This window comes from Cavia porcellus, unplaced genomic scaffold (genome assembly GCF_034190915.1).
Source record: "Cavia porcellus strain 051 isolate PalLab524CR breed Dunkin Hartley unplaced genomic scaffold, mCavPor4.1 scaffold_19, whole genome shotgun sequence".
Lineage (NCBI taxonomy): Eukaryota > Metazoa > Chordata > Mammalia > Rodentia > Caviidae > Cavia > Cavia porcellus.
In genome coordinates, this window is record NW_026947502.1 from 26,696,185 (window position 1) to 26,710,252 (window position 14,068).

At 53.7% G+C, this 14,068-nt stretch overlaps 1 protein-coding gene and 1 long non-coding RNA gene across 2 annotated transcripts in view; one reads left to right on the forward strand and one right to left on the reverse strand.

The window, feature by feature from the left end:
* Nucleotides 1–2,582: 2,582 nt before the first annotated feature.
* On the reverse strand, nt 2,583–6,104 carry LOC134471612 (uncharacterized). Its single transcript, XR_010041099.1, has 2 exons — nt 5,715–6,104; nt 2,583–3,170 (listed from the first exon to the last, which is right to left on the reverse strand). It is a non-coding gene; the product is annotated as an uncharacterized LOC134471612 (long non-coding RNA).
* Neurl1b (neuralized E3 ubiquitin protein ligase 1B) overlaps nt 4,414–14,068 on the forward strand; it is a 36,130-nt gene continuing 26,475 nt past the window's right edge. The window contains exon 1 of the mRNA XM_063230792.1: nt 4,414–4,849. Coding sequence (XP_063086862.1) covers nt 4,819–4,849 — 31 coding nt within the window. The 5' untranslated portion in view covers nt 4,414–4,818. The remainder of the gene's footprint in view (nt 4,850–14,068) is intronic.

Here is a 14,068-nt window from a genome sequence, read left to right on the forward strand (position 1 = left end):
TTGCCTTGGCTGCCAGGTATATTGCTGCCAGATTCTATCTCTTTATAAAGTGATTTGCTCATTGAAGTCAGGGCAGCAAGACTGTGGGCACTGAGCCAGATAAAGTCAGACTTCTACCCCCTTGCTCATTGCTCATTGCTGTGCCACTTCAAGCAAGTGGCTTCATCCTGTTGAGCCTGTTTTCTCCTTGGTTAAAAAGACAGAAGTAGAAATGGCACGAGTTCTGCCTTCTCCTGGCTGTGTGATCCTGGCAGCTCCTCTCTGTTCTGAGCTTCAGTCTTCTGCAAAATAGGAACTGACAGGTCATGACCACACTGTTGACTGTGACAAGGACGCAAAGGGTGCAGCTTAGTGCTCCTTATGTGGTGGACATTTTGTTTGCATTTTGTTTTGAGACAGGGTCTTACTATGTAGTTCAGGCTGGTCTTGCACTCACTATGCAGCCCAGGTTGGTCTCGAACTCCTGGCTATCCTCCTGCCTCAGCCTCCCAAGTGGTGGAACTGCAGGAGTGTACCACCATATCCTGTTGGCATTTTGTAACCAGCAATGAAAAAATGATGTTTTTGCAGGTAAAAACCCAGTGGGTTTGGGAATCAAGGTTTTACAGGCAGATTTACAAAAGAGCAGAGTCTTCCTGTAGCAATTTTACACCTAAGCTCTGTGGTTTGTCTATAAAGCCTGAATTCTTTGTTCTGAGGTGTGGGGAAGAGGCTGGGCTCGTGCCTGGGGATACCGGATCACTCCACTCTGTCTCTGCAGTGGGGTTACCCACCCCCCAGCTCACTCTGTGCTCTTTCCATGTGGTGCACCTGGCTACCAGTCCAGGTCGTGGTCCTGCAAGGGTCCACCCCAGAGGAGCAGTGCCAGGGAGCCTGCCAGGCCCTCCCACTGCCCACTGCTTGTGGGGCTCCCTGAACACTGCAGTCAAGAGGCACACGTGCCTAGCAGCCCCTGCAGCCCACGTGTGAGGGCTGTACCAAAGGAAGATGGCCTATTCTGTGTACTGCTAGATGCTGTGTGTGTGTGTGTGTGTGTGTGTGTGTGTGTGTGTGCATTAAGCCCAGGAGCAGCTCAGACTGGAGACCAGTGTCCAGGCCCAAATATGCCCCATTCCCTGACCTGCCCAAAGGCCCTACGAATCCTTCAGTGTTTACGGAGGCTGGTTTTGAAAGCCCCCTCTCCTCCATTCTTCTCCAACCCCTGTGCCTTTGCACCAAGGTAGACTGACTTTTCTTACTTTGGAAAGCCATCTTTAGAGAATGAGGCTTGAGGAGAGACAGGCCTGGGTTCAAATCCCGCCTCTTCTTAGTGGCGAAAGAGCCAAAGACAAGTGACTGCACCATTCTGAGGCTCAATGTTTCACTAGAAATGAGAACAGTAGAGCTGCCTCCTTCAGTGGGATGTGACTGAACCATCTGAAGGAGGAAGAGACTCAGATGATAGCCATAGTCACAGAGACTCATGCAACTGATGCCCAAGGCCACACTTCTTCCTCTTAGCCCCCCAGCCTGGGTCCAGGCCCCCTAACATCTGCAGCCAGAAGTTCAAACTGTTCCAACTGACCCTGCTTGGGAACTAGGTTGGTGGAGAATCCAAAAGGGGTCATGTTCCTAGAAATCAGCTTGACACCCATGCAACAGACAGAAGATGTTCTGCATTTCTCCTGGCCCTGAAGATGCTCAGGATGTGTGGACTTCATGTCACAAGCTGCTTTTGTAGCTCACGGGGGTGGAAGGGACTCAACATATGACCACCCCAGAACACAAAGTTCTGGAGATGGGTGATGTACGAATGCCTACCTCTGCAGCACTGCCTGGAACCACACAGCTTGTTTATACACCTCCTGTGACCGAGGTCTTCCTCTCTCCCAAAGCCACCTGCCCCACCTTTGTGGAGCAGCAATGTTTTCCTTCTCCAGTGCAGTACCCACAGCCAAAGCAGCTTCTAGAATGATCTAATCATCATGTGCTGGAGCAGCAAGTCTCTCTTTTGTTCTAAAGCTATATTTATATTTTGTTTGTTTTCTTCCTTCTCTTTTTTGGCACAGGGATTTGAACTCAGGACCTTGCACTTGCCAGGCAGGCACTTGTGCTGCTGAGCTACATCCCCAGCCATTTTTTATAGTACCTTGATCATATACCAGGGGCCATATATGCAGGGCTTTAGCGACTACAACTCATTCCTCCACAAACTTTTCCTCTTCTCTCTTCCCCTCCATGCTCCTTTCCTCTCTCTCCCTTTCTTCCATCTTTCTTTCCTTCTTCCTTTCTTGTCTTCTCCCAGGTCAGAGCGAGGCATCTCTGCAATTTAACCAAAGGTATATGGAGCAGCCCTGCATGGGCACTGGGGGTTCATGGATGAATAACTCTGTCCTCAGAGCTTTTCATGTGGCAGTGAAGAGGACAGAAAGGTAACAGCCCAAGCATCAGTGACACCACCTTGAGGGTTTAAGTGAGGGACGAGAGAAAGTACAGAGGGACCTCAGAGGCATGAGCAACCACGGCATATGCCCAATAAAAGGCAATCTGAAAAACAAAGGCTGAAGGTCACCCCCGCTCTCCCACATGAACACAAAACAAAGTTGGATAAGATAAACTTTATGAGGTGGAGATAAAATAACCAGATATCCATTTCTAATATTTATTTCCTGAGACATCCCCATTTAAAACTGTTTTTGTATAAAATACAAATGGAAAGATTGCTTTTGTCCACTTTCAAACTTCAAGAGACTCTATGATTCAGATTCTTCTCTGTGTGGCTTTGATACCAATGTCCCCATGATGGGAAGGTGGCAGCCTTTTTTTCTCAGTGCATCTCTCAGTCACAGGGATCTAGAGACTAAATGAAAACCCTTGAAATCCACACATCAGGCCCTCATTGGACCCCAGTGCAGTGGCTTCATGCCAGGACAGCTGGGGTCTCATGGGAGAAGGTGAGCTGTCACCTGCACAACATTGCTCCTCACTGAGTATTCTGAAACTGACCTTGGAAAGGCCTGTGTGCAACAGCCTCACTGCAAGTCACCATTCTGTTTGCTCTGAATAAAATGCTCCAGCCATCTTCTAACCTCTGTATGTGCCCCAAACTCACCTGGATTGCAGGTGCCTCAGCTAATGGACCTTTCCCAACCAGAACTTGAAGGTTAAAAATTAAATCACCGAGACGGCACCTGTAATGCAAAAAATTAGTAACTCAAATGCCAGGCACCTCTGCAGCCATGTAGCCATGTGATCATTCTGGGTGTGTTTTCACGGAGGACGCCTGAGCTGACCTTGAAGGGTGAAAGCCCTCTGCCACGGGACACACACTCAGAGGGCACCAGGAAAACCAAAGCAGAGGCTGTCTCCTGAATAGTCCCCTTGTGTGCACAGCACTCCAGACTGGCCCTGCCCCTTCCCAGCAGGGAGACAGACCGTGGCACCCAAAAAACTGGTCTGGAACTGGGTCTTCTTGAGCAAGTCCTTGTACCTCTTGGTCCTCAGTGTTTCAGTTTGTAAAATGGAGCTCAAGGATGGCTTGGATGGGGCACCCACACGGGACAGGTGTTAGAAAAGACCTCAGAGGTGAATGAATGAGTGAGAAATGCCTCTAGGCCCCGGCCAGAAGCACTCCCCACCTCTTCCTATGGCTTCTTTCCATTCCATCAGGTGGAGTTTACAGGCCCCTGCCAGAGACTTTTCCTTAAAGTCTGAGTGTGGTGGCCTATGCTTGTACCTCAGAGGCAGAGGCAGAAGGATTGTCTTGTGTCCAAGCTCCACCTGGGCTATACAGTGAACTTGAGACCAGCCTAAACTACACAGTGAGACTTTGTCTCAAACAAACAAACGCACAAACCCCAAGACCAAGCCCCCCACAAACAAAGCAAAACCCTACCAGGATTCTTCCTGAAGCCCCCAACAATGCAACCCCATCTTGCTATATCCCCCCCAGTTTCTGGTTTGATCACTGTGTTATGTGATCTTAACTGCAGTCATTTCTGTCTTCACTGCTAGCAGGCCCATTCCTTGACAGTGGACACCCTGTCTCTATCTATGGGACTCAGCTTAGTGCTTGATGTATAGCACGTGCTCCATAAAAATTTTAACGAAAGATTGCATGAGTTAATTAATATAGGTGCCCTCCTCCGGGTCTTGGACACCTCCCAGGTTTTCTCTCAGGCCTGCAACCTAGAAAGTAGAAAAGTCCCCGCCCCCAGGACACCCTAGCTGGCCCGTCTTCAACCCCCTCACTGTCCCTGTGACCTTCTGCTTGTATGCACGGCTCCCCCACCCCAGCTAACTTCTGTCGCCCCGCAGGGAACTCCCCCGGTGCTGGGCCATAGCCCATGGTGGCCCGGCGCCTGGAAGAGGCCTTGACACACGGTAGGTTTCTCGAGGCGTGGGTCTGAGTGAAAGGCCAGCAGGCCGGCGAGCCTGGCACGGAAGGTATCCAGCTGCCTCGCGCGCCTTCCAGGCCCGGGCGCGGGAGCTGAAGGGCGGGAGGCCGGGCCGAACCTCTCCCGCCGCCGGGTGCAAACTTTCAAAAGATGCGGCGGCCGCTGCGGCCCCGCCTCTGCACGGTTGGAGGCGGTGGAGGCGGGGGCGGAGCCGGCGGGCCCGGGCCGATGGCTCCGCCTCCTCCTCCGGCAGCCGCCGCCGCCGCCGCCGCCGCCGCCGCCGCCGCCTCCCTCCCGGAGCCCGCCCAGCTGCCGCCCGCCGGCTCGCCCGTGCAGCGGCAATGCCCGGGAGCCCGGCCCCGACCCCGGTCCCCGGCTTGCCGCGGAATTAGCCTCCGCGCGCTGCGAGCGCGCCGCCGCCGACCTCGCACCCGAAGCGAAGATGGGCAACACGGTGCACAGGACCTTGCCAGGTACGCCGGAGAACCCTGCCCGGGAGGCGGGCGCGAGCCTCTCCTCTCCTCCGGGGACTCGCAGGGTGACTGTCGGGGAGCACTCACGCCCATTGCAGCCCTCGGCGCGCACGGGGCTAGAGTCTCTGGTGCCTCCGGGTGCCCGGCTCCGCGCGCCCTTCCCACAGCTGGGCTGTGCGCTCCGGGAGAGCGGGCACGGCGTCCCGGTTACCTTGGGGACCCCCTGTCCTAGTCTTCTTAGCTTTGGGCAGATGCACGAAAGGGCCGCTGGGGCGATGCCGCGCGTCCCCTTGCCTTTGTTCCAGCCCGAGGGCGCTGACGAGCTAGCTTGGGGCGACCTGGGGGTGACTGGAGCCAGGCTCGCCTGGGTTCCGACGGTCAGAGACCGCGGGTGCTGCGGAGGCTGCAGCTACTGACCACTGGGGACATGTTCTCAGGGGTCCTCCAATTTGCAGCCGGCGAAAGCCTCCGTAGCACAGGCTCCCTGTCTTGGCCACGGTCCCCCGCGAACCCCTGCGGCGCCCCCCTCTGGTGTCCGCTCAACTACGGGCTCTTTAGCCCCCACAGCAATGGAGCTGCAGAGCGCATCGCCCCCTGCCTAACCAAAACCACCCTAGAATTTCTGGGACCAAAGTAACGGGATCCATAAGGGGGGACTGGCGTGAGAGTGGGGTCCCCGAGGAGGCCTTACTGGAAAATACCTGGCAATTGCGGGAACTGATGGGCTCCCCAGGAGGCTCTGTGCCTAGTACTTTGTGTACCCAAGCACAGGCATGTGCAGTATGCAAAGAAGCTTCGTCGTAAAGGCAGACATCCCCGTTTAAACGTAAAGAAATTGAAGCTCAGAGAAGGGAAAACAACTCACCCAAGGTCACACAGTTAGAGTGGCAGGATCTGGATGAAGCTGATCTGTCTGCCCCGCCCCTGTATTCTTTAGACATTTATAGCATCCTTAGACCAAAGGTGAACTAGGGGTGTGTGTGCATGCGCCCGTATGTGTGTATGTGGTGTAAAAATGCAGCTCGTGGAAGATGCAAGTCAGTTGTGGGTCAGATTCAGTGTGAGATTTTAGCAGATGGAATACTAACCCCGTCTGTGCTCTAACACACCCCCACATCCCTGCCTTCAAGACATTACACATAGTTATCAAAAACTTATTTCTTCCCCTGGAGGGGGCTGCAGTGGATGGTGCTGGGCCTGGAGTTCCAGGGCTGGCTTAGGGAAGAGGAGTCAGATCCTTCCACCAGATTCGCCTCTGGGCAACTTCAGGGCAAGGACTCTGCAACTTTCTATTTCTGACAGATGGAATCAAGGCCAGTTAGTGGCCGGTGTAGGATTGGAACTGCTTACTGGAGGCTGGTCTCTACTTCCTGTGCAGTGGCCACCGCCTGGGTGTGGGGACCCCACCTACCACCAGGAGGCTGGTGGAGATGGCAGCAGATGTCCCAGCCACAAAAGACACTGGGTAGAGGCACCTCCATGTGGGCTCCTTTATTCAGATTCTCAATTAAGAAACGTTTGTGCTATTCTTGTAAGAAAGCACTTCTGCCACCTGTGGGCCAGCTTGGAGTGGCTGAAGGGACAGACACACTGCGGGTAGGCGCACAGAGCTGAGAATTCTGCAGTGTCTGTCCCACCTGGCTGCTCTGTGGACCGAAGCCATAGGCCAAGGGCCCGGAAGTAAAGCTAACTGTCTTGCTGTGTCTGAGAGGGGGAGATTTCTGTCCATCTCCAGTGGGGCTTGAGGCTTGCCCTGATTTGAGGTGAGGATCAGGTGACAATTCCTGAGTCACATCAGGTAGTGGGTGCCAGAAACACAAGGCACTGTTCATGGTTTTCTGATTTACCCCCCAAGGGTTTCTTACACACACTGCACTGTTTTCCATATCTCTGTGCTCACAGCTGATACCCCTTACAGCACCTGGAATGTCCTTTCTTAGCAAGTTTATTTTTCCAAATCCAATTTGGAGGTCACCTTGTCCAGGAAGCCCTCCCTGATCACTCAGTCCCGTTGCTCTGCTTGTTCATCTGACCCCAGTGCACTGTCATCTCTAGGACTCTCCTTGGGGTTCCCTGAGGACAAAGCCTGTATCTTGATCATCTTGTGTCCCTGGTTGCCCATCCCAGAGCCTGGTACCTGGCAGGAGCTCAGAACCTGGTGCTGAAGCTCGCACAGAGCCTGAATTTTCAACTGAAAGCACACTTGGCTCAGCCTTGCCCTGAAGAATCCCTGTGCTTTCGTTCTCAGGAAAAGGACACATGCGTGGGGTTCATTCTACGGGACTTGAAATAGAGAGCTGGCATTTGCTGAGCACCTGGATTCCATGCCAGGCTTCCTGCATATGTGGCTTCGTTTACATGCCAAGCGTGCATCTCCTTAAGGCTCCTGTATTGCTGGTCCCTCTGCCTGGAACATTCTTTCCCTGGGCCTTTACATGGCTTCCCCATTGTCCTTTGGGGTCTCTGTTCCTGGGAAGTGCCTGCCAGTTGCTCTGCAGCTCCCCTCCCCCTTCACTCTGTTTCTGTTTCCTCCCAGTGCACGCCACCGTGTGACATGCCGTGTGTGCTTAGCTGCTTCTTCTCTGGCTCCTCAGGTACATTTCTGTCTGAATGTTGAGTGAGGCAGGAGCTAATACACAGTAAAGGTTCAGTAAATAGATATTGAATAAATGGATTAAATTCTCCCAACAGCCCTGCAAGGTAAGGATTATCTTCCCTACTTTATGAATGAGAAATCAAGGCCTAGAGAGGTAGAATGACTTGTCACAACTCACACGAATCTTCCCATTGGCAGAGCCAGGATCGAAATCCAAGTTTATATAGCTCCAAAGTCCTGCATTCCTCCTCTGACATGCAGTATCCTCCCGGCTGGTGATTAAGATAACATTTACCGAGTGTCCCACAGTGCACATGCTGTGCTACAGTGTGCAATAAGGAAATGCCAAGGGACGGGAAGTTCCTCCGTGACGGATGACAGGGAAGCCCCTTAGCAGCTCTTGCAAAGTGCATCTGCTTATTCTGATAAATGCCCTGGGACTTCGCTTCTGCTAAGCTCCTCCTGTTCTTTCCCTGTTCCTCCTGTGTGCTTCACCTGTCCTCTTTCCAGGCACAATTCAATTCTGCAAAGTAGGGCACCATGCTCCATTTTACAGATGAGAGGACTGAGACAGAGAAGTGGATACACTCACCCTAGCTCACATGGGTAGTGGCAGAACTGGTATTTATAAGCCTGCCTGTTTCCAAATACCATGCAGTGCTTTGCTCTCCATTCTGTTAGTCCTCACCTGGGTTTGCAAGGGGAAAATAAAAGTGTAAACAGGCTAAGGGCACAGCATTCCATGATGAGGGGTGAGAGGAGGAATTCCCTCCCCAGCGCACTCTCACTGCTTCCCTGTGTGCCTCTGGGTTTCAGTTGGAGCTCTGGTTGGAGAAGAGACTAAATTGAAACAGCAGGTTGGGTTTAATCATTAAGTTGGTCCATGCTTGACCAAGCCAGTGGCTTTTTAGTGTTAGCTCAGTCTTCTGGCATCCTGGAACTTTGAGGTGAGGGAGGAAGGTTGACCCTGCTCTGCACCAAGCCATGGACCTGACCGAGCAATGCCCACATAATCTATATTCAATCTTCATTAACATCCCTGAACAGGAGCGGGACTTGAAATAGAGAGCTGGCATTTGCCAAGCACCTGGCATTTGCCCCATTTTACAGGGCAGCAAATGAAGGTCCCAAGAGGTCAAGGATAAAGGTACCCAGGGTGTAGAGGAGAACCAGTCTTCCCAGTTGAAGCAGCTGGTGTAGGGATGCATTTGCAGCTACCTGCTATACTCCCAGAAGACCCCCTTTTTCCTTTGGAGCTGGAGGAAGAGCCCTGTGGCTGCTGAGCCTCCATGGCCAGAGCTGCTCCTGCCTGGCTGCACATCTGAGCAGGGGAAATAATGCTTCCCTGTCCAGTGGCTTCCCTGGCCACGCCCATGACCACACAGAGGGTCAATGAGTGACACTCCGCTTTCCTTCCATCCTTCCACTCAGCCCCGATTTAGAGTTAAGTTGCTTTCTTTGACTCAGCAAAGAACTACTTCTAGAGCCGGGCTGAGACTCTCAAAGTGACCAAGGTTCTTCCTCGTCAGGGGCTGCAAGGATGCCAAGGGCTGGGGCTGGGACCAGGCAGGGGAAGCAGTGTGGTCCTACCCACCAGGGAGGAGGGAGGGCACAGGCCCCCCTGATGTGGAGGGAGAGTGGAGAAGTGGCTGAAAGTCACTTCCTGTCTTTACTCTCCTGTGGTTGCACACTTTACCCCCTTCTCTGTTTCCCCTGGCTGTGAGAGTCAGGGAAGGCTTCCTGTAAGAAGTGAATTCTGAAAGACCTATACCTGAGTGCCTGCTCCCGTTAGTGTTGTCTCCTGCCTGTCTTTAGGTGACTTGGTCACCCTGGGGCTACCAGCATCTCTTGGGAGTCTGAGGGAGGATGTATGCAGGCGCAGGGTGCAGGCGTGGGGCTGGCCTGATGGAGGGGGCAGTGTGCCCTCAGGGAGAAGGGTGAGCAGCTGGCGCCATCACCGGCAGGCATGGTTCTGCTACCAGAGAGGGAGAGCTCACAAACTCCCCAAACAAGGCCTGTCACCAAAGTGCTCTGTCTACTGTGGCTCATCACCAGGATTTTCTTTTCTTTATTTTTTAAAAGATCTTTAATGGCAAAATATAAAAAGAAGTAGAGTGGACCTATGTAAGGTATTTTTGCATCTTAACTTTTGCTTGAGTTGTGCGTGTGTGTGATGGTTGTATTGCAGGAATGTTCCCCTCAGTGGGGTGCAGTGATGAGAATTGGGGGTTACTGGACTAAGGCAGGGAGAGAGCTGGTGTCAGAGCCTGCTGTCTGGCCACCCTTTCCCAGTGCTGTGGCCCAGTGTCCTCCCCAACCCCATGAAGCAGGGAAGATAGGGGCCACTCCCTCATGGTCATAGTGGTGAGAATTGAATGGACGAGAGCGGGCAGGCCCTGAAAGACACTGTCATTGTTACAATTCCTCTGAGGACTCTCTTTCCCTGGGGCCCTGGTGGGCCTGGTAATAGCTGACCATGGCCCTGGTCCCCAGAGGCTAGAGTGGGAAGCATCCTTTTCCTGAGCACAGAGCATGTGGGGTTCCAGGAGTCCCTCCCTGAGCATTGACTTCTGATGGACAGACTCTACCAGTCTGGAGCATCCTGGCTGCTCCTTGGGTTTGCAGAACAAGCAGGCTGCTTAGGGTGCCTCTCAGAGGTGCAAAGGCAGCTTGACCCATCTTTTGGACCGAAGGGCTTTCTATAGACACTGGTACTCTCTGAAGGCTTAAAATAGAAGCCCAGAGGCTGAGGTTAGAGCTTGAAGCTGAGCAAGGATGCTATGCTGCACCCCGCAGGTAGCCAGAGCTCACCTGGACAGCTGCAGGTGGGCAGAGCCCCTTCCCCAGGCCGAGCCCTTTACCTGCTTCATCCCACTGCAGTCCTCAGAACTAGCCTCCCAGAGATCCATGTCACAGGCAAGGAAACTGAGGCTCAAAGTGAAAGGAGACCAGTCCTGAGTCAGGCAGCCTGGGAGCGGCTCTGAGTCCCTTCTCTCCCATCACCCTGGCCAAAGCTCCACCACAGCACCTGTTAGAACCCCTCACTGATTAATGCTGCCCTTGACCTTACCCCCACCACCACCACCAGAGGATGCATCTTCCGGGAAATGTCCACCCCACCGCCCCCCACCCACCTCACCCCAAGCCTGTGGATTCAGTAGCTTCCAAGGTGGATGTGTCCTCTGGGAATCAGAATCCTCATTTTCTTCTGCAGAGGGGATGATGATGTTACCTCTCAGGCATGGGAAGCACCTGGCAGGTGGAAGGTGCTCACGAGGAGTGGCACCTGTTGGGGTTATGTATTCACTGGTGGGCGCTCCATGCTGAGCCCTGGGTTTGGCACTCCTGAGAGAGACCCACAAAAGAATAATAATGATCACTAACTTGTATCACACAGCCCAGTTGTGCCAGACAGTTAACCCTTGGGACAAGCCCCCTAAGATAGCTACTATTAGTCCCACACAGCTAGTGAGAGAACAGAGGCACCAAGAGGAAAAGCCACATACCCACAGACACACAGCTGGGCACTCCAACCTGATTCTACCTAGAAGGGAAGAATGGAGGAATGTTAGTGTGGAAGGGTAGACTGCCAGACAGAGGTGAGGGGTCCAGTGGGGACATCTCCCATCTGCATTGGAAGCCTTCCTAGTATTTAGCAGAAATCTGTGAGCATTCAGAAATCTTGGCAGATTAGTTGCTCCCCTAGGTCCTCAGTTGGTTGTCCCCCGTCCTTACTCTAGGCAAGAAAGTGACACTCTCCATATGGCCTGCAGGCTCACCGTAGGGGACAGAGCTCCAACTTTCTTCCAAGGCAGATTGGGTAGAGCTGATGTCCTGAGGGCTTTCTGGACAGCAAAGTGAGGGCTGCATCATCCCCAGGGGAGCAGAGAATCCCCCATGACACAGGGACGGCGGGGAAGGCACTGGGGACCAAATGCAGCCACAACCTGTGTGTGGCCATCTCCCAGAGGCGGGATTTGAGTTCAGCCAGAGGAAGAACTTTCTAAGTGTGGGATCTGTCTGAAAGTGGAAAGGAGGAGGAGTGTGTGTCACCTGGTGGCACTGCTGTTTGTCCCAGCTGGGTTTGGCGTGGCTGTTTCAGAGGCCACTGCAGCAGCCAACAAACCCTGGATAATGGTCTGTTAAGGAGCCTTTGGCCCTGAGGTCCCATGGGAAGTGCTGGCCAGGGCGCATCTGCTGAACTCCTGGAGAGCTCCTTTCAGACTTTCATTTGTTCTCCTGCCAGTTCTGCATGGTGGAGGGCGGAGCTCCATTGTAGAGATCAGGACACTGAGGCACAATGAGGAAACCACCTGTCTCAGCCCCGTCCCTTTCCTCCTCCTGACCTCCTGAGCCACAGGTGTTTCTGGCAGGCATTTCCAACAGCCGTCCTTGGAGGGTTAACTGGGCCCCCATTTCTTCTCCTTCTCTTCTTTTACTGGGATCCAGAGTGAGTCAGAACTGGCCTCTTGGCTCACCTCTGCTTGGCAGGGGAAAGTTCTTTAATGAGTAAGCCATTTGGGGAACTGGGTGGGGTGGGGGTTCTTAGGCTGTATTGGCACTTGGCAGAATGCCGACAGCTATTGAAAAGTGTATTTTGTTTGCATCCTCAACATCACACATTGTTTTTACCACAGCGATATCCCCTGGACACGTGCTTTCTTTGCTTGTGATCCTCGGGTGGTTGATTTATGAGATGGGTGGGCACACACACCCAGTGTCTCCAAGGCCAGCTCCACTAGGTAACTTTCCACTCCAGAGAGCGGGCCCTCCATCCTCCACCAGCTTCCTGTCCCTCAAGGTTCTGGGCCGTTCAGGGCAGGAGATGGCAGAGTGGAATTTTCAGTGTGCCAGATACGGCGCAAAATTTCATCCCTATGCACAGGTTACCTGGGGACTCTGTTCCTAGCACCAGAGGCCACCTTGTCCACCTACCATTTAGTGAATCAGGACACTGGGACCAACACCTTGCACAAGATCACACAGTAATGATAGCGTGTCTCGGTCTGAATCCTAAGTGAGGCAGGGAAATGAGCATTGGTTTTGGAGGGTGTCCCAAGTTCAGATCCCATCCCTAAGTTGTGTGAGCCTAGGCAAATCTCTTTACATCTCTAAGCCTCCATTTCCTCATCGTCAGGATATGGATAATGCCTTGCTTCATGGAGTTGTGATGATGGATAAAGAGCAGATTCCACACAAAGTCTGAGCTCAGCAGAAGGTGAAAGTGGCCATGACCTTTCTTCTTTGGAGATGAGGAGCCTGTGCTCTCAAAATTGATGGAGAGAGGGGCAGGCGTTAGGACTAAATCATCCTGCTGTGTTGCACATTTTAAATCCCTGAGACCCATCACTAAGGCAGCTGCTGTGCAGTAGGGAGCCAACAGCACATCATGGCCAAGACAATGCCTGGGCTTTGGAGTCAGGTGTGACCGCGTCCTTATGTGTGAAATGAGCACACAGAACTGTGGAGAGGCCCCAGGGAGCCAGAATCATCTGAACTTAGTGCTGTGGGATGGAGACCTCTCAGGGGCCCAGCATTTATCCTCATACTTCCTGGGGAGGGTGGAAGTCCCCACAGGTGGCCCACAGGTGTTCTGGTCTACACTTAGTGGCTTTCATGGGCACTGCAGGCATCTGGGGAGCCCAGCATGGTGGGTGAGGGGAGGGGAAGGGTGGAATAGTGGCATCTGTTAGAGGCACTCATTGGTCACTTTAGGGGGCCTCAGAGCCAAACAGCAGGAGGGGAAACCTTAGCAGACCTCTTGTGCGCCCACCACTGTACTGTGTTCCTCCCTGCAGGGGGCCTTTTACACTTTACCCAAAGCAGCTTCCTCATTCCAGCCCTGGAAGCTAAGCTGACAAGGGCTCAGATGCCAACTTGGGCCCTTCCGGCTGTGTGGCCCCGGCAGCTCTCCCAGCCTCTCTGAGCCTTCCTTCTCTCCTGGCGGGGAGCAGCCGCCTCCTCCCGTGCTGTCAGGAGGAGGACAGGAGGTCCGGGCCCCCTAGGAGGTCTGCCTCTCCCATCACACCCCACCCCCGGTTCCCTTTCAGACCTCAGGGATGCTCAGCGCTGGGGTTCCATCCCCCAGCCCTGTGATCAGTCACTGGCTTTCCTTTTTTAGATGCTTGGCTTATTGTTCGTCCCAAGTTCCGCCAAACTGTGGCCTTTGCAAAGCTCAAAACAAGCTGATGGATGACATCCACCGCCACCCCTGCCCACCCCCGGCCAGGCCTTCCTTCCTGCGCCCCAGCCAGACCGTGGCTTGCCGGCTCTGCCAGCAGGCTGCTTCAACTGCTTGTACATAGCCCAGTTTTTTGTCCTTCCACCTAGAGCTGAGCTCTGGGTGGACATTTCCTCAGCTCCAGAGCAAAAGCAGTGTCACCCTGGGGAGCTTTCTCCTGCTTCAGGGCTGCTTTTCATCCTGAAAAGCAGAACCAGTGTGTATGGTCCCAACTCCATGGCCCGCTGCAGGTGCTGTCCGGGATGAGGCTTGGTGCAGCCTGGCCGAGGCCCCACCCTGGCTGAGGGTGTGGCTGTCCTCTAGGCAAAGGCAAGAAGAAGGGGCATTGTGGAGACCCAGCCCGCTTATCAGCGAGCAGCTGCTAGGCCGCCTGGAGGGGAGG